The 27873-nt window shown below is 39.9% G+C and overlaps 1 protein-coding gene across 6 annotated transcripts in view; it reads left to right on the top strand.

The window, feature by feature from the left end:
- LOC127377330 (synaptotagmin-2-like) overlaps positions 1-27841 on the top strand; it is a 59246-nt gene extending 31405 nt beyond the window's left edge. For 4 of the 6 annotated variants that reach the window (XM_051425105.1, XM_051425108.1, XM_051425104.1 and 1 more), the window contains 8 exons: positions 12108-12323; positions 12665-12825; positions 16854-16991; positions 17253-17420; positions 17889-18056; positions 19528-19645; positions 19981-20114; positions 21580-27841. In XM_051425105.1, coding sequence (XP_051281065.1) covers positions 12128-12323; positions 12665-12825; positions 16854-16991; positions 17253-17420; positions 17889-18056; positions 19528-19645; positions 19981-20114; positions 21580-21795 — 1299 coding nt within the window. In that variant the 5' untranslated portion in view covers positions 12108-12127 and the 3' untranslated portion in view covers positions 21796-27841. Of the gene's footprint in view, positions 1-612; positions 793-12107; positions 12324-12664; positions 12826-16853; positions 16992-17252; positions 17421-17888; positions 18057-19527; positions 19646-19980; positions 20115-21579 lie in introns of those variants that run through there. The other 2 variants (XM_051425107.1, XM_051425109.1) reach the window with 2 other exon arrangements.
- Positions 27842-27873: the final 32 nt, after the last annotated feature.

The following is a 27873-nucleotide window of genomic DNA, read 5'->3' on the forward strand; positions in this document are numbered from 1 at the left end:
CAGTGGGAGTGGTGCAAGTCCAAAGACATAATTCAGATAAATGGATAGAGATGGTAAGAGCGAAAGAGACTCAGCAGCAGACAACTGCTGCGGTAAGCACACAGCAAATGACAGGCTTGTCTTCGTCCTATTATCAAGAGGTCTCATCTACAGTATGTCATTTTCTTCCATTTACTTATTTACATCCACTTTTTTTTTTCATGCAGTTGCAGCCTTGTAAGCTCAGGAACATATCTGAGCCTGGTGGGGTCCCCAAGCAGCGGTGCTGTTAGAGCCAGGGTGTGGGTGCCGGGTCGGACAGCAGAGCATATGGATGGTTTTGGATTGCCCTTATGCGCTGGACCGGTGTGCATATTGCTGCATACAGCACCTTGTGAGCAGCATCACAAATCAGCCGGCTGAGTAGTGAGAGCTGGAGTGGACGGGAGAGATGGAAGATGGAGAGAAAGCAAAAGGGGAAGGGAGAGGGAGAGGGGAAAGGGGAGGGGGATCCTTTCAGTGACAGAGATAGAAAGAGTGGAGAGAGGGAGAGGAGGAGGGGATTCAGAGAAACAGAGGTGGGGGTAGTCACCGAGAGAATGAGTGAGCGTGTGTGCGTGTATGTGTGTATGTGTGTGGGAGAACAAGTAGTGCTGCAGTGGAAACAGTGCGAAGAAGACTGCAGTTTCTGGTGCTGATGGGAGAGCGGTCGAGGGACGTTATTAAGGCATTGTAACATTAACCCTAAGTGCCTCTTTGGTGAATGGGTTAGCCTGTTGTGGAGAACAGGATTACGGAATTACGGTAGTGCTGGTAAGGGTGTATTTTAACTCTCTTCTCAGCATTGCTTGAACACATCTTGTAAGGAATCTGGAATAGAGTTGTAGGCGTTTAAGGCTGGGGGTTGTTACTGTAGTTGAGGATTTTTACAGAATGTATTTGACTTGCCTTTTTGTTGGTTTTACCATAAGGCAGGTGCTGTGTGCATGCTACTTTCCAATGCATGTGGTCCCAAACTTTACTCAAAGCTATTTCATAAGCATTCGTGAAAGGGAATACTGAACATCCTCTGTGTCCTGATGCGCCCCAGGATCCAGCTATGGACCTTGTCTTCATGCAATTTGTGTGCATCTGCTATGGTTCCACATCAGCAACTGTTTTTAGAAGGGGGGGTGCAGCTCTGGATCTAGATTATTCTCATTGATCATGCCTCATTTAGCTTGCCTGGTGGGTGTTGTACCTCTTTCCTGGAGAGTGTCCAGGAGGCTGCCCTGCTGACAGATGCTCTGCTTACCCCTGTAGTCACACCAGCATCTATCACAAGCTCCCTGATAACGGAGAAACAAACATTTGGAGCCAAGAAAACGGCACACTACACTAAAATACCTCAGGTCTACTGTATTGTGTCCACAATATAACAAAACAGACGTGGTGCTTTGAGAATGAGTAGTCAGACATAAAAAGAGGCTGACAGTTGTGCTGAGGAGTATAGAGAAGAGAGGGTGGGGATTTTATAAAGTGCTGCAGGATGCTCTTTTTTCTGCTGTCTCTCATGGGACATATAGCACAGGCAGCAGCGAGGTGACAGTACCAAGGACAAAACCTATCTTGGGCTGATTGTACCTTCTCCTACCTAAGGCTGACTCTTGCAAGTCAGCACCAGGCTTTTCATTAGCACAACAGAGTTTTCATTATATCCAATTTAATTCAAATTCATTATAACAAACAGACTACAAATAGATAGGGTATTATTTTAGAAGTGTAATGAGAGCCTGAGGTTTTTAGCCCGGTGTGAACCTCTGCAGTTTCAAAACATATCCAAATATAACACAATTTTTGCATTGTGCACAAAGAGAATTATGTATTCTTCTCTCTTCAAAGGTATTTCTGTCCTGAAGTAACATCATTGTGAAATATAAACCTGATTTATTCTTTCCCCCAGAGTCTCTGGTGTTGTAATTATCAGAGACAGTCAATGGCTTGTATTTGGAGCGGTCACATGATCACTCAGGTTTCAGGAGTAAACAAACACAGTGTGGACGATGTGTAGGATCATATTATATGTATATACAGCTGAGTATGTACTATACCCACATACACATGTTTACTTCCCCAATATGCTGAGTGCAGGAGACTATTTGATACTGAGTATGCTCTGAAGGTTCTTTTTTTGTCAGGCTCTAAAACATTCAGGCAGGCTCATTAAGTCCATACCTCAGGCTGCCGCTCCCATTGGCTCTCACACTGAGAAATACTCTCCGAGTCTTTCATACATAACCAGAAAAATGAGAGGATGCTTTGAAGTTCACCAATCTTATTTCTTTTTTCTGTTGGCTCCCTCCTAGAAGGCAGCTGGTGCCCGGATGCTGGAACTGCTCAAAGAAGCTGAGAAATAAAAGAGGCTTATTCTAACTGTGTAGCTTCCTAGAGTGTGTTGCTTGACTGGGTGTGCCGTCTTGCACCCAGATCACCCTTGTTTTCCTACTTCCTGCTGCTTCATTAGGTTGGTGAAGTATTTTCTTCAAAGCTTATTTTTTCCAAAGTATTCCACAAGCAAAATTAGGTTTGAAATGAGAAAGCCACCCATACTGGACTCTGAGAATGAGTCAGTGATTTTTCCCTCTGACAAATTAGCACAACTATCATTGTGATTGTTCAGCCGCTGTCAGCTTCTCACTCCAGGTGAGAGCCTTCCCAGTCCTGGCCTCAGCCCATTTGATGGTGTGTTGCTGGCAGACGATGGCAGAGAGCTCCAGTGTTAAACGGTCAGATGCTGTCACCAGTCACAGCATCCTGCAGCGCTGATGGGGCATTTTCACCACTCTTTAATCTTTAGAGGGAGACAAACGTGACAATTTTTATTGAGTCCTCCAGCAGCGTTTTTTCCCTCACACATATCTTCTTGGAGGAGAGCATTTGTGATGGTCACACAGCGTGACACAAAGCAGGGGAACACTTTGCTGTAGAGAATGAGTGAAATTATTTTCACTATGTTTCATCATACTGGAGATGTTTTGTGTAATGCCTACAATGTTTCAGCAAAACCTTTGAATTAATGCAGAGTTTTTCTGTATATAAAGTTACACATATATAGTTTGACATTTTGGGTAATACAATTATTCGCTTTTTTAGCAGGGAGCTAGAGGAGAAAATCGATACCACTGTCACATATTTGCAATCAGACGCCGGTTAGCTTAGCTTAGCATACAGACTAGAAAAAAGGAATGAGCTTCCATGGCTAAAGCTCACTAATGAAGTTGTTTTATCTTATTTGTTTAATCGGTATAAACCAAAAGTGTAAATACGACAAATTGCATTCTAGATGGGTTATGTGCCAGACTACTTCCTGGCTGGGACCAGAAACTTCCTGGAGTCTCTGCTGGTTGCCTGGAAACTGAAGAAGAATCAGAGATAGTCTGACGCACAACCCCACGTAATAGTGAATTGGGAAACAAATGGGTTTTTGTACGGAATTTAACAAGATTTATTGTGTTAATTAGTGAGTTTTAGAAGCTGGTAGGCAGCTTTGGCCAGAGCCTTGCTGGGTTTTTCATCCAGTTTCCAGACTTTTTGGTGAAAAGCTAAGCTAACTGGTTGCTGGTTGTAGCTAAATATTTAATGGTTAGACAAGAGATTGGTATCGATCTTCTCATCTAACTCTCCGCGAGAAAGCAAGTAAATATATTTCCCAAAATGTCAAACTGTTCCTTCAGTCATATTGGATGATTCCCTAACTTTTCCCTTTCCCTTTTTTAAAACCAGAATGTCAGTAGATGTGGCCTATCTGCAGTGCTGCAGAAGCCCTCTCCTCTTTCACATTTTCTCCACACAGCCTTACATGCAGATTGGGTCACTATCTCTGTGACAGAATGATTAATCGACCTATCAGGGGACAGGGAAAGGGGTTGCGCTGAGGGGGAGAGGGAGGATGTATGGCAACTGGCTGTAAATGATCCCTGCAGCTCCTCGCTCAGCATTCAAACCCTGGCGCCTCCCACCTCCTTTTCAAGGATCCCTCCTGATAATAGCTGAGTCACATTCAGCTGCAGGTGAGAATAAGCATTGTTTTATCTACACAACCAGGGTTGTAAATGAGCCTCTCTGGACTGCCCTTTTGGGTCAGCACACAATGAGATGTATGAAGGAGAGTCTTTTCTCTAATTCTCTTTAGTGAGATGATGTGCGAGGCTTTTTGACATCCTTTTTGACATCCTTATCTCGGTTGCTGTTCTCAGATCAGCAGTGGCACCAGCAGGATTTCCTGATGCACTTGCATTTTGTTGACATAAAGGTGTAATTGCCATGTTGACATCTCAGATTGATGGTCACAGTCTTTTTCTTGTGGATGCTTGTATTGTGTATGTTTGCATTTAGAGCATTTGTGCAGCCCTGAGGCTAAACACGGGGGTCTGATACCTCTGTAAATGTCCTGTCCGGGACGGTTGCTTAAGCAGTTCTGCTGACTGTGTTGCAGAGCAGTTGCTAAGTGTAAATGTCATTCACTCTGTTATTTGTTGGCACAGAGATCAATAAATGATTTATCGCCACAGTGTTGACCTAAAAAATTTTTATCAGCTCACCTTAGGAAGAAAACATTGTGGTTTGAAAGTAAGAAAGTAAGTCTGGCAACAGTGGAATAAACCTTTAATACTGTAAGATTTGCTGAAGCTATTTAAAAAAATAATGCCACCTTTAACTATAGACTACTTCTTTTAGTATTAAGCTATACATCCAACATTAACCCAAGTCAGGAAGCATACACACCTTAAATAGAGAGATGATTAGCGGGAGGTCGCTGATCACTGACGTCGGTGCCTTGTTAGTTGGATTTAATGGCCTAATTACTGTTTTGTCACATTACAGCATCCTGACAGAAGCTTGGCACTTTCCCATCGATGTATTGTGGCAGGAGACTTGAAGGATCGTGGTCAAGAGTTTCAAAATCTGTCTCTGGCACATGTTTTGCACCGTGTGTGTGTTTTTGGATTTGCCAGAGCTTTTGTCAGTCTCTTGGCTCTCTACCATGAAATGACAAAAGAGGGAGTGTTTTGCAACTACAGTAAGCTACCTTACAGAAATCTGTCTCTGCCACAAACCTGGCATTTATCTGACTGTGTGTGCCAGCTGAACACTGACATTGTGTGCACAAGTGATGGAGAAGAGATATCTTTATGCAGCGTGGTTAAAATTCGCAATAAAACCAAGGCGAGAATGGATAGCAAAGATTAGCAAGTAGCAGCAGTTATAAAGACTACAGTGTGAAAGGACTGAAACCGTAGAGTCAATGGCACCTCTCAGCTCAATATTTTGAATAACATTGAGTAAAAGACGGCAGAGAATTTTCATAAGTTTATATTAGTAATGATGTAATTTAATGAGCAATAGCAGAAATGACAATTGCTTTTATCATTATTGTGAATTTTTCTGCGTGTACAACTAAATATACTCTTAGGTTTGGCTCAGGCCAAGTTTCACACAGTATCTCATCCTTCAGTGGTAAATAACAAGCAATGCAGCCATCAGTATCCCCCCCTGTAATCCTATTAAAACGTGGCCAAAATGAGACCATTATGACGGTGGGAGCCCCAAGTCCATTTCAGCAGGGGTAAATTACCATAGAGTAGCAAGAGTTCAGGAACAAAGCTGCACATTATCTCTAATTGAAACAACTCCACCATCTCAGCTCAGCTCTCTGACTACAGTAATGCTCTTTCTGATGGATCTAATAAAATACTATGCCCCTTGTTCTCTAATTTCAGCTGAAATCGAGTCCAGACAGACCAGAGGTCAGCTGTGACTCAGCAGTTGTCGAGCCAATATTCTCTTCCTGCTTCTTCAAGTGTATTTATCATAAATTCAAGATGCGTGTCTTTGAACATTTACCATTTAAATGATACCCTCGATATGTTGTGCAACTTGGCTCGCACCTAAAATAGCTCAATGGGATTCGGATGAAAGAGTCACTCAGCATGAAAAGTAGAAATACAAAGTGAGATCACACACACACACACACACACACACACACACACACACACCCAGATGCAATTTCTCAGAAAGAGATAATCTGCCCCACTGTGAAAGAAATACTACTTTGCATAAATGTTGCATTGGCCTAATTCTGAAATTATCAAATTAACAGTCTCTTCCAGCCTTATAAATTACAAACTTCTTGAACATTTTTAAATAATCCAGCCCAGTTTACTGTAGCAATCACATTAGTGAGACTTGAAGGAAATGAAGCGGTGCAGGATGCGCAGCTAGTTCGGCTGGAGGCCAAGCACTCCACCCACCCACACATAACCTATAATGTCACAGATGGCAGGAGCCTCAGTGGGGGTGGAATGATTTCATTGGGGTCACATTGTTCAGATTACCTTGTATCTTCATGGACCCTGGTTGTTTGGTGGCCTGTGACAACCGAGCAGCCATCGCTGTTTTTTGCTTTGAATACAGCAACCTTTTCGCAGTGCCTAATATTCAATACTTAATTTGTCGCCCCACTGCTCCTGACTGTTGCCCCGAGCAGCAGTCACATGACCCCATGACTAGTTTTCTCTCCATTTACAGAAGCCATTTTGAAAGTGCCTGCTAAGACGTTTGTAGCTTTTGAAGCATGTGCTGGATTCAATTAGTATGGATGTAAGTCCAAATTTAATTTTTAACACATTTTCCTGAATCTATTCAGCCACACACACACACACACACACACACACACACACACACACACATACACACGTATAGATTGGCCACTGGCAGGCAGCTGTTTAAACTGGTATAGGCAAGTTGTCAGGGCCGGGGGGAAACAAAGGCCTTCGCTGTCTGGCTGCAGGTCGTTAATTAATTGTTGTTCAGGGTACTTGTTGTTGTGTAATGAAACAGCTGCATGACTTTACCTCACTCTCCTTAGGTTGTTTTCTGTTGGATCTGACCTGGGTGCTAATAAGCCTTCAATAAACACACCCACACTTACAACACAAGTTTGCTTATCTGCAGGCTGGGGTTTCCTGCCGCTGAGGAGGATGTCACACTATGTGGTCAATGGGTCACTGCACGCATGGCGTCAGATAAGGACACAGCATTTCATAGTCATGTGTGGAGCAAGGAGATGTAGTTATTTTTGTTAGAGTTTGATAGGTGGGGGGCTATTAAGTAAGACTACTTAGCCTGAAGACATATTTGAGTGTTTCTAAGTGACTCATATTTTTCTCTAATGATGATGAAGACAACATATGATGTGATAATCCATTAGAGTATGTTTTACATTTTCTCCTGCTAGTCTTATTTATTTCTTATGCTCTTATTTATTACAACAAACACATGCAAGACATATTAAGACGCAGACCACAACGTGCGTGATTTGAGTCTGGCTGGTGACCTTTGTTGAACATCTTTTTCCGTCAATTCCGGTCATCTTTTCATTGTCTGTAATAAAGGAACAAAATGCCACATAAAATAGTTGAAAGCAGTGGAAATCGTATGCTGTTAGGGTAAGAACCAAGGGTAAAGACATCATCTCTTATTGATTTTTGTCATTAAATCAATACCACAAATCATACAGGTGAAGGGTCAGATAAGGAGAAGTAGCTCATTTAGAGAAGGATTTTATTGTTTTAGGGTAAGATTTCCCTAATATTAGCAATAATTAAACAGTTTTTTACTGTTTGTGTACCAAATTAACCATGTCAATGACAAATTTCCATTGTCTTATGGAGTTAGTTTTTCTGATTCTGATTCTGGTTGTATAAGTTCAGTGTTTTTCAGAGGGAGATGCATTTTAATCTCTGTACCACAAAAGCAAAAGTGTTTTTTTAATCCATTTGAAAAGAATGGATGTGTTTGTTAAGTTCTTTTGAAATGAAAGAATCACCCAACCCAGCCTCCCACTATTTCCACTTACATTTATCATCTATTATCATGATTTTTACACATATTGAAGCCATCTGCCTTCACCTTCATGTGTCTTGGCTGGTAGAGTTTAAGAGACACGTTTAACCTTTATGTACCGCATTAAATGTTTCAGTAAAATTGCCGTGTTAGTACGTGTGGTTGCTACACCCAGTTTGTTTGTGCACCAAAGATAAAAGTGCTTGATGTCCATCCAACTCAGAGCACTGTTTTTAGTGATAAGGGCCAGATCATACCCATAGCTGCGCTGTTCTGGGCCGTGGAACTGAGCCATTTTGTTTCAGCTAATTCTGATGACTCAAATCCTAACGAAATGAGACGTACATTGGGAGATGGAGCGAGAAACTCCCACACATCTCAGTAGTTGAGTATTATATGAAATTCATATTGGATGAGAGGTCTATTTTTAACTTTTATTCATGCAGGGAATGTTTCCTGAGTGTGAGTGCTCTTGTTTCAGGATCACCCTGCTCTACACTTAAACAGATATTTACACCTGGAAGCTGCCCAATACAACCACAGTCTGATCTGGTCCACTGGAGCAGATGGAGGTTAAGAGCCTAGCTGAAGGGCATCTCAGTGGGGGTAGCAAGCAAGGGACAAGCAGCGCTCTTTTACTTCCTTTCCTAGATTTAATCTGCTGGTTCAGGGATTGAACCACAGATCTTCCGGTCATAATCCCATTTATTTGACTTTTTAATATTTCAATACAAGCTTTATAAGAGTGTGGAAACCGATGCATCTATCCATCATGTCACATATATATTGTTGTTTCTGAGTATGCGTAGTTCAGGTATGTCTGATTTGTAGCCAATATCTCAACAACTACTTGATAGATTGCCATGAACTTTACTACAGACATCCATGCTCCTCAGAGGATGAATGTTAATGACTTTGTTGATTCTCTAACTTTTCCTCAGTGCAACTATGAGGTTGACATTTATGGATATGAGTAAAATGTCTCAACAATTATTTGATGGATTGCCATGAAATTTGGCTCAAACATTCATGTCGCCCTCAAGATTCACTGCAATAATTTAGCGATCCCTTTCACGTTCCAAAATAATCAGGTTAAAAACTGTATTTTTCCTGTACTTTTGATTAAATTGATTGATTAAATTGATTAAATTCCCTTCAGCCTAAGCTGTACTTTGTGCTTACCGCTAATTAACAAATGTTAGCATGCTAACACGCACAACTTAGATGGTGAGCATTATACCTGCTGAACATCTGCATGTTAGCATTATGAGCATGTTAGCATGCTGACATAAGCCTTTAGCCCAGAGCACACCTAAGTACAGTATCACAGCGCCAGTAGCTGTAGACTCTTAGTCTTGTTCCCTTAATATTTAAATTATTAAAACAGCTCCATTCATTATGGAGCATTTTTGCCTCTGTCTCTATAGAGATTGCAGGATCGAGCGATCATGACCGACTTCAGTTCAGTTATTATTGTCCTAAAATGTACTAGAAATCCTGTGCAGTTTCTCTTCCTCAGATAATTCCTCACAAATATATAGTCGATTTGTCTGGAGTGCGTACTCAGAGCTGGCTGTGAAGCAGGACTAATGGCTGTCATAAAACAATAGTGTAAGTCTGTGTCCTCTCCGTCCGTCCTCACTGTTGTCCTCAGAGTGGAGGAGATAAAATGCTTGAGCACATATCCATGAATGGTAATTTAATTGGTCTGGTTTGGCCTGATGTCAGGGACAAACAGGATAAAATGCACATAAACCTCAGATGAAAGTGGATGCTTTTAACATTGTCACAACATCTACAGTAATGTTTAATTCAGAGCGGAGACATTGAGACCTCTGATTGTGGTTATTCAGCGACACACTCATTTTCAAATGTGTGATGGGTTAAAGTCATTCAGAGTCATTTTCTCAATAACTGAGTTTCCGTCTCAGTATATTATAACATGTTGGCTGTTTGTAACATCAGCCTACATAAAGGCAACACAAGTTATTTTAGAGGCATATATTTTAAGACGTATAAACTGGTCCTGGCCCCTGAATAATATAAGCTTATCCTTCCCGCTGTCAGCCTCAATTTGAATAATTTATCTGTGGCAACAAATAGAGGCAGAATCTCTGGCACCAACTTGGAGAATTGGCACTTGAGAAATTGGAAATTCCTTTTTTTTTTGCCCGTATCACCATGACTTTAATAAAATCACCAGCAGAAGCCTCCTCTTGTTATGCTTGTCATCTTTCTCTGCTTTCCGAATCGAGGTCTCGGCTAATCACTCATCACTCTGTCGACAGGCGGCTTTCAGCTGCACTTGTCACACTGTGATTTCTGGAACCGATAAGAGCTCTGATTGAACATTTGTTTGGCCTGTGGAAACACTGACGAGAGAATGGCTTGTAGTTGTTCATTTTCTGTCTTTCTACGGTTAAACACCTTTCCTGGTCAGGCACTGTTGGCTTGAGTACAGAGCAGCGTCCAGACAAAACAAAGGTGTGATACATTGGGAATTGATAGTTATTTCTCATAAATATTGTCAGTAACTGATCTCAAATCATTGTCCACTGACCTCACAGCACTGAAATATGCTAGAAACACTATGAAATGGCAGACTGTGGTGTAGACTGCCACAATCAATCATTTTACAAAATAAATTCTTGTGCACTTCCTCAGCGGAAATGGATTGTATGTTACAAAGCCAAAAGGTTCAGACCTTGGCTGAGTCATAAAAAAGAGCTTTGTCATATGTTTCCAAAACTTTGTCGCAGTTGTTTTGCACTTCCTGTATTGTACAGGAGTTGTGGACAATGTATCAAATTACTTTATGTGCAATTTTCACTGTATAAGTCACATGTTCCATCCTTTATGAATCATCAACACTCACACAAAGATTTATTCTTCTGTGTCATAGTGCTGCAGCCTGTATGAAGAATCACTAGATAATTTTGTCCTTACAAGCAAGGTGCTTCCAGCTGTCTCTGTTTTTGACATGGATACATGTGCATTGGTGGGCAGAGAGGTGTTTTGCAAAGAAATATTTCACTTTGATTTGATCCAAATGTATTAAACAATACACTATTTAGGTCATACTGTAACTATTCAACTAAAAAGAACTGAATGACATATCCACGGGACGTGTTTGAACTGTCAAGAACAAATTTTAATTAAAAATGTAACAGATTTAAATTAAGTTTATGGGTTTAACGGCAAACCTTGTGGATGGCTCTACTTGTTTGTATTTTTATTAATATTTTAATTAGTGTGTCTGTGTTTGATTACTGCTTTATGTGGATGAATTGTCTTGTAATTTGTTCTCAGGTTCATCTCATAAAAAAAGATCTTGATCTCACTGAAACTTACATCATAACAGATAAAAAAAAGTTCCCTTATTTTACCAGTGATTGCATCTGTGGAACCTGAGACACATCAGTGGAAAATCTTGCAAAACCAGTTTCAGTTGGCTTCTCTGTTTGTGCTCGGGGGTAGACCTTTTGAACATGTACTCTCTCAATACCTACCTACTCAGCAGCTGCAGAAAATCCAATATGACTGAAATGTTCTGCCAGTGCTCCCAAGTCACATTACATTGTATTTATACACATATACACATTTATAAAGAGACTTTAGGGTTCAGGACACTTCTGCATGCACATGGGGGCCAGGGACAGAACAACCAATCCTACAAAAGCGGACCCCCTCTACCTGAGCTGTAGCCACCTTTTGATCCTTTTTTGTTACTTTTTTGAAACTGATTCTATCAAAAGTCTTAAGTAACACAAACTCAATTCTTTAGATTAGAAAATATTCTTTTTTAAGCTGTCATTTTAACAAGCACTAACTTAGTTTTGTTACAGAGTTAGAGAAACATTCCTAATTAATAACATTTTACTAGGTATTTTCTTTTCACAGTACAAATAAAAATGACAAAATTAAGTCACTCTCACTTCAAATTACTAAAGCTACTTGATAAAGAAGGTTATTTTTAACTTTAGTAAGTTACATTTTAAAATATTGTTAGTTTTACTCAAAAATGTTTAGGTAATCAGTTTCAACAGTTGTTTGAGTTAAATGAACTTATCTGGTTTAACAGTGATTCATTATTTGTCTCCAAAATAAAAATTGGCTAAACGACTCAACCTATTACCGAGCTACTGTCAATAACTGCATGTGAATTTTGACACACATACTCACGAGTTTATCTGAGCGCTGGCCTCTCTTAATGACAGTGTTTTCATGCTGTTGGTTTTTTTCAGGGACTGTGTGTGCAACCTAAATGTCGAAGTGGAACTTGTTCAGGCATCAGACAACACCAATGGTCGCTGCTCAGACAACGGGGGCTAGTGCCTTGACTGTGACTCCAGCCCCTGTCGCATTAGTCTCCACTGACAACTCTACCGAACCGGTCAACAAGAACGATGCCTTCGACGAGATCAAAAACAAGTTCCTGAATGAAATCGACAAGATCCCACGTGAGTGTTGGACAAAACCCAAACCTGTTCCGATCAACCAACTTGTATTGATGTGATTCTAAGCAATGATTTTGGAATTAGATTTCCTTTTTTGCTGCAGGCATTGGCTGCCTCATAATGTCTTTATTTAGTATTGATCACTGGCTGCCCTTCCTAATGGCAGAGAAATCTAATTTTCATCCAATCTAATTGCTAACGTAGCACCTCTCACTAAATATATTTGGCCCAGGACATGACATGGAGTAAATGATTGGTTGGTCAAATGTCAAAGTATTTGCTTCTTTCTTCTCTTTCTGGGTGTGGATGTGCCATCTATACATTGGTCTGTATATTCTCCTCAGTGCCGTCCTGGGCCATCATTGCCATTGCCGTGGTCGCTGCTTTACTCATTCTAACATGCTGCTTCTGCATCATCAAGAAATGCTGTTGCAAGAAGAAGAAGAACAAGAAGGGCAAGAAGGGGAAGGGTGACATGGGAATGAAGAACCTGAAAGGGGGAGAGGTATGTTCCACCACGGGAGGTCGCATCACGGCCGAGGGGATTTACACCCACACTGCGCACAGAGTAAAGCGCACCACAGCTAACTTTAGCTTGTTCATGAGCCTATTATATAACAGCTGTGGGGCTTACAGTAATAGAGAGACAACATGCATGTATTGATAGGTTTGATTCAGCTAATTATAAAACAAGCGATAATTTAGAACAGCAGTCCTCGTGTTGCACATTTTAGTCACGTTTCCTGTTTGAAATGTATTAGATTACATATCGTTGATACAGACTGTTAAACTTTTTGATGGCATTCTAACCCAGTCAGTGTATTCTCCGCAGGTGTTAATTACATTCTTTATCCACCATGACTATGTTTTATTTTTCTCTTTCTTTTTTGTTATTTAATGTATTTGTCATGAACGTTATTGTTGCTTTTTTTTCTCTCACTTGTGCTTTGGGACTTGAGTGGAAAATGACAGGACTCTTATCTATTCAGCCTAACCATTGTTTTCCCAGTCATTAAAGAGTAATTATGAAAATAATTAGTAGTTAGCACAATGCTTTTTTTGGGGCCTATAATTATTATTTTCTTCACATGCATGACTGATAATTTGACAAAGTACAATAAGAATACATCTAAAAGAGTTATTTTAAAAGCCAACGGCCTTGCTGCACTAGATATGATTGTGCTAATGAGGAGGCTTCTCTATCTGTCATTTTCCTCGCTCCCTACAGTGTAGCTGACTGCATTTGCTGTGATTACCCTTCTTTGGTGTCTGCTGTGAGTTCAATCTCTGCCTTTGTCTCTGCTCTCCTCCTTCCTGCTTTGTGTCTTATGTGTGCTCCGTGTATCTTGACTGTGGTGGACTTCTCTGCCTACGGTAGGTCTGACAGCACGCGGCGCCCCTCTCTGGCCGCTCTGTGTAAGCGCAGACCAGGGCAGGGGGGAGCGTTGGGTGGGGGTGGGCTGGGCTTGGAGGGGTTGGATTGCAGTGATGATGACAATGAGTGCTATGGCTTCCTTAGTTTTTTGCAAGCTTAGGTGCTGTGGGTGCTTGAGGAATCTATGGGAGCGATTAAGCTGCTTCGCAAAATCCACTGAACTGATATGCCGCACCAACTGCTATGTCTTGAATATCCAGAGATTGCATTTTTTGGCAAAAAGAATAGAACAAAGATGTGTTTAAGTGTCTATGGTTTGAAATGAACATGAAACTCATCCTATGGTTGAGCCTTTGAATGACGAGTGCACTCAGCAACTCACTAGAGATCACTAACATGCATGTGCAAGGGGTAAGCTGGATATTTGTCAAATAATAGCTGAGTCTTTGCCTAACTGAGAGCTTTGAGCATGTTTCCACCATAACAGGCCTTGATTGTGCAACACAACCAAAAACTGGCATCTCACAAACAATTTATCTCCAGAGATACATTGACCTGGGTCTGAAATTCACACGCAGTGCCCAATTTGTGCAAACACGCTCAGAGTTCCACGACAGATAAAGCTGTTTGTATCTCTTGACAAAGACCAGCATATGCCCTTGCAGTAGGTACCATTGAATGGCCACAACTTGACTTGAGAGTAACTTTCCTGGATGACCCATGCTGCTGACATTCTAGGTGACAGTCATTGATGCCCTCTCTCCCTGAAGCACCTGGGTCTCACTGAGGAGAAATGGTGGGCCAGAATGTTTGCCCACATTTACAGTCAACTGCTGATTTCAGTCGATCCAAAGTTAAACCTACAATCAGTTAAAAATAACACATTATTCTTTGAATAAAACCTGAGTACTGAGCTCACAATTTTCTCCCACTGAGTTGACCAAAGGGCATACATTCAGACGTACCAAGTCTTTATCTTTGAACCCCCACTGGAAGTTTGAGAACAACTGTAAATTCTCAATATAGCATGATCCCTTCATGGATGTGTACATTTCACTCAGCAACACGCGTATAGAAATTTTTGGACCTGACAAAAATTTGTCATAGAGGTTTAAAACAGAACATCGAAGCATAACCTTTATCTGCCTTCAGAAATTATAAGGTAATTCATTTACATTTGCCATCAGTAAGAAACTCGGATCCTGCATTGTGTGGCCTGGCATGCTTGAATGAAGAGCATTTACCACAATAAAGATAGAGAATGCCACATATAAGGATATTCTATGAGAATGTGTGTGTGAGAGAGAGAGAGAGAGAAAGTGAGATTTTAAGCATGCATGAGAGCCTGCATGTAAGCAAATGTGTGTGTGCGCGTGTGTGTGTATGGGGGTGTACCATACAGTATGGTGTGTAGTGGGTATGATAGTGTGTGTATTATCTGTATGTGTGCCCTGTTCCTCTTCCAGCTCATCAGTGAGTAGCTGGACCCTCCAGTCTTACGAAGACATCAGTGTTTTTTCAAGAAGACAGCCATAGGAAAGTAGGCCATACTGAGATATTATCCAGCGTCATACAGTATCCAAAGTGAAAGTTTACTTTAATATTCACATCAGAGCAAATTGCTCTCACTCGATTAGTCATGACCGAGTCACTGAGTGTGATGTAAAGGCGAGAGATACATTATGCGAGGACTTGACTTATCGTCTTCATCAAGACCTGATAATCTCAAGAGCAGATAACTGACAGTGAACTGCTGAATTTTCTTCTAGCATATGATCAAGAGTCACAATAATTCACATTAGAGTATCAGCTGAAAAATCTGGACTCTGGAATAAATTGTGAAATATATCAGTAATTAAGTTAAGCTACAATAATGAGGCCAGAGTAATAACAGCAGCAAAATCCTATCAACAATACCAGTGTAAACACATTAATTAGACTTTGGGATGTCAGGAGGAGATAAACTGCAAACAGTAATAATGTCAGGCTTGAAATAAACCTGTTTGTCGAACAGCTTACACTATCAGTTGGAGGATATCCGTCTGCAGTTTTAGTTTGAGAGCTTTTCAAGAAAAGTGTCAAGAATCACTGCGTCAGTGGTTTGATCAAATCTGTTCCTCAGAGCTCTGTCCTTCAGTTCCTCTCAGTAAGGACACTCTGCTTCTTGTGACAGCTTGCATTTGAAATACTGTACACAGGGTGGACAAAATGACAAGAACACCTTGCACTATAGTGCAATGCGGTAAAATACAGTAGTTCTGCAGTAAATCCAAGTTTGAAGTGTTCAAGTTTTCTGACAAAAAGTCAGATCTTTGTGGTGTTTTGGAGAAAATATTCAATAATATTCTCCACCCTGTTTACTTGTGACTTTGGCTCATCTTTGCTGATACAGCTTTCATCTGTGTGGGCTATGCCGTCACAATTTTTCAGACTTTCTTAACTTTTAATGTAATATGACTCACTTGGGATGAGTCATATTTGGGATTTGTGTTGCGGCCCGTGTGACCACCCTTCGAAGTTGAAATCCTGTTTCAATCTATGTTCCCGTTATTTTGTCCATTCCCTGTAATATCCCAACTACAGGCAGCTACGCAAGTGAGTCATATTTATTTGTCAAAACAATTAGCAGTAATAAATGTTCACTATTTTGTGAAAAAAGGGGAACTTCCAGAGGTCTCTGCATGGCTGTTGTTTTAGATTGCAGTATATTGTAAGGTGTTCCTGTTTTTCTGTCCACCCCTTGTATACTGACTGTTTTTACTCTGTTGTTTCTCTCTTTTTCTCACTCTGTCTCTCTCTATCTCTCTGTACTCTTTGCACAGTAACATAGAGTCCTATTGAAATGGCATATTGTAGTCAAAGAGAAATTCCCCCACCTCTGATTTTAGCAGATTTTAACATACCTCATGAAAAAGAAAAAAAAAAAGAAAACAGCAAATGGTGTCACCCAAGAAATAGTGAAATCAAGTCAGGTTGCAACCGTGGTCATCGATGAACAGATTGCACTAGTAACACCGGGGTGAGCAGGGGTAAGTGGCAGGTAGGTGCTGTGACTAACCCGACTGCTGATGCCCGAGGTTTTGTGTTCAGCACAGCCGCCACCGCAGAACCGTCCTCTTACTCTTTCTCTTTGCCCCCAACCCCTTCTGTCTTTGCAGAAACAACAGGACGAAGATGACGAAGAAGATGATGTCGAACCTGGATTGACTGGAGACGAGAAAGAGGAAGAAGTGAAGGAGAAAGAAAAGCTCGGGAAGCTGCAGTACTCCATTGATTATGACTTCCAGGAGAACAAGGCAAGCAGACAAACTACTTGAGTAGCTTATTTGACATTTTCTTGTCAAGAGTCTGTCTGTCAGCATGTAAGCATCACACTCTACCACCATTTCCTTTGTGTGACATTTCATTGGCCTGTTTTTTTCTCGGCCAATAATCAAAAAAGAAAAACAGGATCATGAACTTAGTTAAGGATTTCGGGGTGTGAGCTGGAGAGAGAACTGAAAGACTGGGTGGTTACTGATTTTTAATGACATACTTCCTCTCTCCTACTTCCCCAGCTGGCTGTGGGAATCCTGCAAGCAGCTGATCTCCTCTCCATGGACAGCGGTGGCACCTCTGATCCCTACGTCAAGGTCTTTGTCCTCCCTGACAAGAAGAAGAAGTATGACACAAAGGTCCACAAGAAAACGCTCAACCCTGTCTTCAATGAGTCCTTCACTTTCAAGGTTAGCCGAAACACCTCGTGGTCACCTTTTCCTTATAAGTTATTAAAGCAACACATACGTGAAGCTGTTTGATAGGTAGACAGGTCCTGGTAAAGGTGAAATGCTCCTCTTGTCTGTCTCTACTTCCAGGAGTGCTTAGTAGGTGCTTAGATTCTGATTTCTTTTTCACAAGCACTACTGGCCTGGCTGTGATAAAAAGCAGCAGACACATTGAAGGTGTCCGACAAGGAGAATGTGGTAGAGAATCAAATTAAAGGAGAGGGCCACCTCTGGTGCACCTTGCCTGCTGACACAGGTCTATAAAAAAACAATTCAAACAGCTTTTCCTTGTCAAAGTCAGGCTAGTTTTGCTGAGGCTGCATGTTATTAAGGCAGGGGATTTTGAGCTCCAGGCCAAAGTCACAACCCATATTGCTGTATAGTTCTGATCTGACCTGCACTTTAAGGCCACGGTTTTCTGTCTTCCAGATTCCATTCCAAGAGATGGGAGGGAAGACTCTGGTAATGTCCGTCTATGACTTTGATCGCTTCTCTAAACATGATGTCATCGGCGAGATTAAAATACCCATGAACACACTTGACCTGGCAAAGGCAATTGAGGAGTGGAGAGACCTGGACAGTGCAGATCAAGAAGAGGTAAGAGTGTTGCATTTACCACGCTGCAGTTTTTGTCCATTACTTCCGCTGATGTGAGTTGTAGAGATGTGTGTTTTATTAGACTTTTGAGGCCGATACCATGATCAATATTTGAGAGTTTGAGAATGTATTTGAGAATCCAATAACAATATATTGGCCTTTTTATATTTTTTCTATAAAACCATAAACAAACATACTTCATAAGAATCCCTGAAAAAGATGATACCTTTTTATAATAACAATGTATCAAATGACAATCTGAAAACAATGTGAAAGGGGTTGCTTGTAGTTATTAACCTTCAGAGAATCATCATCTGAATCTGTAGCTGCCCGTAGCTTTATGGAGCTTTATAGCGAGTTTCAGCTCATCGTTTAGCTGTCCGACCTGCAACTTTAATGCTTTGATTCACTCCGACTGCTGTTTTCAGATAAAAAGTTATATTCAGATAAAAACACCCTGTACACTACGTGCTCAGTACCAAACAGCAGACCGACAATGTCTGTGACTAGTGAGTGAACATAGTGGAGCATTTAGCTAAAGAAGATGTTGTTTCTCTCAGGAGCTGGTAGAGGCTTAGAACAGAACTTCAAGCGATGGCTCCAAATGAATGATAATATTGCTGGATGTGAACTATATAATGGGTGACACTACATTACCTTCAGTACATGAATTTTGAATTTTGAATTTTATTATTATTGTGTCATGTATTAGCATGCCCAGCCCACAAGCGCTTACAAGACACCATTATAAAACATAGACAGACCAAAAACCAAAAGTAGTACATCCTTGACATTTTTGTAATTTTTGCAATTACATACAGATAGATATGTATTGATACAATGATATCTGAAATGAACAACTGATATTATTGGTATATGGACCAATTTATTAGTCCGACTCTGTATGTTCACTATAGAACCTTTTAGTTAATACAATATATAATACACAGTTTTTCAATATAGAGAAACCTGAACAGTTTACTCAGCTGATGACATAGTACAAAAATAACCATGAGCACAGGGTGGCAACTTTGTCTGTTTACCAATGAGATTCAGAGGGCTGAAGGACACATTTTTGTTTTTCTAACCAACTGTGTTGCTTGCTCTGTAGCCATGCAACCTATTATGTGGTGTTTTCATCATTATGCTGTACCAGAATATGAAAAACATGTTTTAATCAGCGAAGCCTCCCCAGAGCCACCTTAAGAAGAAATACTCACTGTTGTAGTTTGCAGTTTCAGATGTTTTATAAGCTTTGAAAAGACTAACTAGATGTACTCAAGAATACCGTTAATTCCTGCTGCTAAGACAAAAACAAATGGCAGCAGGTGTAATTTGTACTGAAGGTGTAAATTTAATATGGAATTCCTAAGGGACGGTTTGTATATTTATGTAGTGTACTGTACATGAGAGAAAAGAGTTCTGCGTCAGACCTCCTTTAACTTTTTCTCCCTGGCCCTTTTCCTCACAGCCAGAGAAGCTGGGTGACATTTGCATCTCTCTGCGTTACGTCCCCACGGCTGGCAAACTTACCATCTGTATTCTGGAGGCCAAGAACCTGAAGAAAATGGACGTGGGTGGACTGTCAGGTATATAGACAGAGCTGAGCATCAGACATTTATTATCACATCATCACACTTGACACTATTTGAAAAAAAAACAACAACTTTGGTCCGCTTAATGTGAATTTTGGATGCTTGCAGTGGGACTGCAACATATAAAGGAGCGTGCCTGTGAGCTCAGCCATTAGGTCGGCCCTGCTCTGCTCACGTGCTGACGTTGCAGTACTTACCATGCACCAGCTCTCGCCCCCCCTGGCTTCAGCATTGGCCCCATCTGTTGGTGCATTACAGCACTGCAACCCAAACATGCATGTGCAGTCAGATTGTATCTATCATGCCTTTTGCCTTCTTTCCATTTTTAGATCCTTATGTGAAGATTAACCTGCTGCAGAATGGAAAGAGGCTGAAGAAGAAGAAGACGACAGTGAAGAAGAACACTTTGAATCCGTACTACAACGAGTCCTTCAGCTTTGAGATTCCTCTTGAGCAAATGCAGGTAAAGACAAGGACTAACTTGTTAAAATCCTCTGTAGATCTATCAAGGGTGAAAAGAGAATCACAATATCTTACTGTAATAAAAATGCTGTTGGTGTTGGCTCTGTAAAGCAATCAAATATTCCCAAGTTGAGGATGGGAATACACCTGTATATATGAGCAATATTTGATGAATTATCACCATCATCCTCTAATTAGATAATTGGAAAAGTACATGTACTATACTAGACTATAACCAGTCTTGGGAGTAATCACATAATTAACATGCTAAGTATAAAACTTCTGAAACAAGATATTACAATTTCTGCCTCTTAGAAATGAAAAGTTAAATTAATAAGCAATAAAATGCACCCTTGCTCAGTTAAATACACTGAAGAGTTTTTCTTCTACAGCCTTATTTGGTTTGATGTGACCAGTAGCTTATGGCGGCTAATGTGTCCAAACTTTAGATAGATATCGCTGTGTTGCTAACATTATTGAGACAGTTTACTGACTCTGTGATTATATTGCTTTTAAAGGAATAGTTGACAGTGACATTTTGGGAAATGCTTTTATTCACTTTGTTGTCAAGAGTTACATAAGAAAATCGATACCACTTTCATGTCAGTCTGGTAAGTATAGGGCTACCACCAGCAGCCAGTTGGTTAGCTTAGCATACTGTAAAGTCTTGAAGTTTTGCTATCCATAGTTAGATATCTATTTATATCATCAAGATAAATATCTATCCATCTATATCTATCACTATGAGGTTGCATGGCAACCAGCAGAGACTCCAGGAAGTCACTACTACTGGCCAAAAAATTATCTAGCACATGACTTCCCAAAAACTACAACTTGTTTTTACATTTAGTTTTTTTGTGCTGATTAAACAAACAAGCTAAAATGTGTTGATTAATGAGATATTATTATTATTAGTCGGCTGACTGTGGCCTTTTATTTACTGTACAGTCATGAGAGTGGTATTGATTTTATCATCTTATTATTGCTATAAAATTATCCAATAATTGACTCTTGTGGCCTGTTCGTGGCTATGCATACAGTGCATACAAACTAATCTTTTTGGATATAATATGCTTATTGATTTCCTATATTGTTTATCTAGCAAACAATCAACAACAACAAATCAGCATGAAACATGCAATATATATATTTTATGCAAAAAAATGTAATTACGTGTCCTATGTAGTTTACAATAGGAAATACCTACAAATCAAATCTTTAATTTTTATGAAAATGGAAGTAAGCAGGACACTGAAGTCCCAGCCCCCACTGCCCCCACAAAACCCCCTGAGGGTTCTGATACCAACCATCGCACTGGGACCAAACCCAAACACTGGGCATTATGCACCATCAACTACAATACTTCTTTCTGTGAAAGCAGAATTTCTGTCTTTCCACCCCTCATATCCGTGTAAACATCACGGCATTCTGACTCTTCTTGTAATGCTTTCTCTCCATTCTCCCAGAAAATCCAAGCTGTGATCACAGTGCTGGATTATGACAAGATTGGCAAGAATGACGCCATTGGGAAAATCTGGGTGGGAAGCAAGTCCACAGGGGCCGGGCTGAAACACTGGTCCGACATGCTGGCCAACCCCCGTCGCCCCATCGCCCAGTGGCATCCACTGCAGCCAGAGGAAGAGGTGGATGGCGCCCTCGCAGCCCTAAATGCCAAGAAGTAAACTCCCAACGGAACACATCGTTCCCACTTCCACCTACCTACCCATGCATTTCCCATCATTCCCCAGGTCCCACATATCAGTGTATATTCCAAAAAAACACCCTAACTGTACATCTGCTCCCTCCACCCCCACTCCTTTCCCTCTGCCACCTTTCAAAAGATCCATAGATACCATTCAACATGATGGGAAATATAGTTTAAAAAAAACATCATGTTATATGAATTCATGTCATTGAAAAAAGAAGACAAGTAACAGGATGGACAGATACTCCGTTGATTTCCTTTAGATCTATTTTTGTATTGGGGTTGTGGTTCCATTAATAAGAATACAGAGTAGACTATGAAGAACAGTAAGAGTGCTATATGGTAATCTGGTGATAGAGGGGATAAAACATACATTCACTCATATTGTACTTCTCACCCCTTCCCTTTAGTGACACAGTTTGCTTAGAATAGTGCTTAATAATAAAAATGCTTTATACTGCCATATGATAGAGAAGTAACACAAGCAGGTCCATTCCTTAGGTGTATTATACACCACGTTCCACACCTGCCAGTTATCATACTAGATGATTCTGTTAGTTTGAAGTACATTCCTAGAGTTGGGTAGCAAGTAGGGATAGGCACATATCCAGTTACCCACAAACACACTGCCTTTTTGATTAGTTAACCTTCCACCCATCGTCTCAGGAAAACTGAGAGGAAACTGAAACTCCATGCCTTTTTTTATAAACGGGTTGTTATTATTCAAATACTCCACTTGATGAGAAAGAAACGTTGGATTCAAAAGCTTGACCGCTTGTTTTTTTTCGGTGACGTAAGGCTCACGACTAGTGTTAGTTTATCCATGAAATGGTATGTCAGGGAACAGGGAGTGATGGGTTTTCAGTAGTAAAAAAAAAGGGTATTTGTGTATTTTTTGACTGTGCAAAAAGGCTGCGTCTGTCATCTGTACGACAAAAAGTGAGGAAATATCAGAGCAGGTACAACAGAGACTGATTCCAACCACCAATGACATGATATTTACAAGGTGTCGATTACTGCCTGCAGTCTACCACCTCCCCTCCCAACGCCTCTGATTCTGTATCTCACTTGTTCAGTGCTACTGCCATTAGTCATGGACTTGACACAAGGGTTTTACTTCAAAGGAATCCCTATAACCGTCTTACAGTCATAAAGGAGACAAGCCTTCAAAGTAACAAAATAAGCAATTTTCAACTTACCAGGGACGCCTTCCAGTTAGCGGTGTTGTTCTCTTCATTTCTTATTTTTTCTATCTCTTTTTCCTTTGATTTATCCAATTGTATTTAACTTTATTTAACTTCAAACTCTTTTATTCCTCAAGCACTTTAAATCCAAAATGTTACGTTTAAGTACCCTCAGAAACCAGAGCTTTAATTATTTATGTTAGGAATAACTGCTGGTTAAAATAAGAAAAAAGAGCAAGGGAGTGCATTATGTACGCAGTTTTTTTGTTGTTGCTTTGTTTCCGCTCAGCTTTTTGTGTATGTGTTTTGATTGTTTGAATATTACGTTTCTCACTTGATTGCAAGGATATGGTCTGGAAGAAGGCACTGATCCATGTGTATTTTATACACAGCTTACCAAACTGTTGAATTTAATTGCACTACTGGGTATTATTCTGTTCTGTGGTAATTTGACACTGTTCTTTGATCTGTGTAGTTTTTTTTATTGATAAAATGTTGTGAGATTGAATTTTTCTGTGGCATATGTGGCATGCCAGAAAGGTCTCCTCATATAAATGGACTCCTCTGATACGAAAAGAGACACGTTTCAATCTAATGCTGTTCCCTGGCTCCTTCACAGGATATAAGTGGTTCAGTATTTGTAATTTAATATTCTGATGAAGAGAAATTTTGAGGATGAACTTTGTCCAAACTTGTTGGACTCATTAGTCCTAAATAAATTGGTGGAAGCTTAATTGTTAATTAAAATCCTGATATGTAAGGTGCTTGGGCCCCACTATACCTCCTTACAGGGCTAGTTATTAACTAAAATCAGTGCTGTCTGTGAGCACCAACAGCAAAAACTACCCATTGACTATGTGTGCAAGAAAATGCCAAGTCAATCTAAATCAAAGGTAGACAGTACCGCAACTTTTGGGGGGGAATTTAATGAATGTTGGCTCTTGTATCTTTCTCTGTTGGAAGTTGTTACACCTTATTTTTTTATAACCAACATAGACCATGTTCAAATTTCTGTTTCTCATATTTTTTCTTCTGTTGATGAAGCAGCACTAAAGAAAAGGCAACATGGAAGCAATCAAGCAACCCATTGGTGTGTAGTTTTGCCTATATACATAGTTCATACACGTTGATACTGCATGTTTATACAAAATACTGTACATAAGAGCATGTTTTAGAGACGAAGCAAAAATATCTCGTGTACGTAAATGGGTGTCATTTGTCATTTTAATAACACAACGAAGGGAAAAAAGATGCACTGTATATTTTCTAAAATGAAACAAATGTGTATTTATTTTCCATGAGGGTCATTGGAGAGAATGTCATACAAATATTAGAGTACTATTACTAATAAGAACCTTTCCACGCCTGAAATTCTTAAGCAAGTGTGTCGTCCAGTACTGTGTGTGAGTTCATGTAGGATGAAAATGTAGCCGCATGCTTGCTATCTAATTCCTTGTGATCCAGATTTTAATTTGATAACATTTATCTGCCATACATTTAGTTTCAGCACTTATCTGAAGGCCAATGTTTGACTTATTTCTGAATTTGATTCCTATTTCTAATATTATTTTTTTTTTTAAAGATATCTTTAAAATTTGTAATGTTTGGGATCGGGGCGGGGGGGGTCTCCAAGTCTATAAGATGACTATTTTCTATGAACAGATTTGGCACGGTTTTTTTCTGAAATAACTCTTTAGAAGAAGATTGAATAATTCTGAGATCGTAGGTGGATTGTAGGAGTTGTCATTTGTGCCAGTACTGACCCAGATTGAAGTCTGTTGGATCATATCTTTGTATGAAATGCATTTCCAGGGGCCAAAAGATGAATAATCCCATTCCAGTGAACACAAAATGACTTGGAATCCCTTCTTCTCTCTCTCTCTCTTTACCTGGACGTATTTATTTTTCACTTCTATTTAAATGACCTGAAACCCTTCAAGGCTGTGTCTCTTTTACTGTGTTTATTATACAATATGTGTATGTGTATACAAGATAAATGAATAAGATAAAACTAAAGCCATAAAACTCAAGCACTAACTCTTTAGAGCTCAGCTGAGTAGCTAGAGTTTATTTATGAAGAAAAAAAATCTGACATGTCTTCATTTTCCTTGGCCAGTGTTTCTCTTTTACATTCCGTTCAGAGGTCTTTGTTCATCAAGAGGGCAAAATCCATTTTACTGTATATGTGAGCATTGAGAACAGTTGTGAGTTTAGTAGAGTGAGTGTGTCTTTTTCTACTTTCAGAGCTGTTGATGTCCTTGTTTCATAGAGGTAGCTGATTTTCCAGTATTGTGATTAGTAATGTATATGCCTTGTTTTGATAGTATGAATAATAGATATAATATCACAATAGGTTCTCAGTAATACTGCTAAAATTATATATAAGAGAGTGTGTTCTATTCTTGGGCTGAGTGCAATTTATGAATCAAACTGGACTACTCTTCAAGTTTCTCTTCTTCCAGTTTAGCAGCAGAATGTACTTGTGACTAAATGTACAATCAATAACACACTGCTGGTGATCTGCAGCTCACACTGGTGTTTTTTTGTTGGTTCGTTTAGCGTAATTCTCAAGCAACAAAACAATAGAGATCCAACAATATTAAAGCATAAAGAGAGAAACGTAATACAGTGGAACCCAGGTTTCAGGCCTGAATCCCTCCCATAGAACTATGCATAGAGTTATGGTTTTCACAAACACATGGCAAAAAGTATATTAAAGAAATACATTTTATGTCATGCACATGGTATGAATTTAAAGAAGCACTTCCAAATTTGGGGAAATAAGCTTATTTTCTTCTTATTTGCAGAGAGATGAGGAGATCAATAGCCACTCCCATATTTGTGGGATAAATAAGAAGCTAGGATTATGAGATGGTTAGTTTAGCTGAGCATAAAGACAAGAACCGAGGGAAAACAGCTAGCCTGGCCAATCTGTCCAACAATAACAAAATCCAGTTTTTCCTGGTCAAATTTAAGTTTGTAGGGATTAAACAAATGATATATAATGTGAATTAGGGCGCTTTAGAGGTGCTAGTAGGTAGATGTTTTTTGGATAGAGCCAGGCTAGCTGTCACCCCACCTTTGTGCTAAGCTAACTGTCTCCTGCCTCCTTACTGAAAGGACAGATAAGAGTAGTATCGATCTTCTCATTTAACTCTTGGCAAGAAGGCGAATATGACTATTTCCCAAAATATTGAATTGTTCCTTTAAGTTTACCTCAGTCGCTGGATTTTCTCTGAAGTAAAAGTTAAACTGCCATCTATCTATCCTGACAACAATCTTCGATGTGTTGTGTGACACTGCACATTGTCTAATGCAATATTATATTTATTCGCTGTCCCATTAATGCTATTGACTGTGACCAAATGATGCACTGAGAATAATTAAAATTCCAGGTTTCAGTGCGTTTCTGTAATACTGCCAGTACCTGATTACAGTTGCCTGCATCCGTCAACACTGTTTGAATCTACAAAGCCAAAATAACAATTCACGCAGAGGCAAACAGAAAACATCAGATGACGAGGCAAATGTGATTACAGGTACATTTATAGCACATTTAAGAGATTTATTTATGGATTTCCTTTCACTGCCTGGGTCGCCACAGTCACATGACCACCTAAGTTCTATGGGGGACAGAAACTGAGAGCTGTGTGTGTTTGTATATGTGGGAAATATAGATGAAGTGTTGGCCCTTTAGCAGACACGATGTGAAAATACAGCACTAGAATATATTAATACAATATACAGTACAGGTCTGCATGCATGGGACACATTACTCATTCTTAAATGTACATCTTTGTGTGTATGATCGTAATACTCAAACAATCTTGGTTATATTTTAAATATGGGGGTTATTCTGTTCTGTTGATAGCTGTGTAAATGTTCAATACCTTATGCACAACTGCATCTGAAACAATGTGCTGTTTCAGCTGTGCAGAGACAGTTTTAGAGCACCGTTCACACAACTAGTCGTGTTTTTTTAATTTTTTTTTGAACAAACGCTGGGATTTAAAAAGGGAAACCATCCAAAGTTCAATAGATCATTTACCACCTTGTCAAAATGTGTTGAGAAGCCTCTCAGCGGGTAAAGTCACCACTTTGAAACATGTTGTCTTGTCTCCTCTATTACTCACTGTATTTCTTCTTTGTATTCTTGTGCACATATGTAATCACTCCTGTCGTTTTTGTTTTTGTGATGTATATTTCTAATGTAGAATGTAGGACTGTATTTGAATCAACGCCAGAATCACATTTGCTTTTTGTTTGTGTCTTTGTCCTGTTTATGTGTAACCAGCTATGTACCATCAGTATCATTAAGCTGAATAGGAAGCAGGCTCGTTGATTTCCCCTCTGAATCTGCTTTTGCTGAGCGTAAAGAATGCCGGCCTTCATGTTTACAACATGGACATACTGTATACTGCCAAACATGCAGGACCGTACCAAACTCCCCTTTTGAGCGCTTAGTCCTCCACCTCTCATCCCTGATGCAACTGTACTCTCAAGACTCTTTTCTTTTTTCTTTTTCACCTCTTTCTCTTCTTCATCATCTTTTAAAGCGTCGGGGACAGTCAGGTTGTGTCCTCTAGCTGTGTTTCTTCGTGTCTAGTGTCGTGGTGCGCGTGTTCATGTCAGTACTTGTGCCTACTGTGGATCGCATGCTTTAGCCCTTGACTGGACACAAACGTTGCTCACAAACTCCTCTTGACCCTTGTGTGGACAAACGTTGGGGATCCTTATAAAGTTATCAAGGGAACCAAATAACTTATTACAAATTTATCATATGTGTTACCAGTTCTGTAAAAAAACAAATAGGAAATAAAGGCCTTTTAATTACCATGACTTGTTTGTGTTTAATATGCTGTGTGTTCAGC

Source organism: Dicentrarchus labrax, unplaced genomic scaffold, assembly GCF_905237075.1.
Source record: "Dicentrarchus labrax unplaced genomic scaffold, dlabrax2021, whole genome shotgun sequence".
NCBI classification, from domain to species: domain Eukaryota; kingdom Metazoa; phylum Chordata; class Actinopteri; family Moronidae; genus Dicentrarchus; species Dicentrarchus labrax.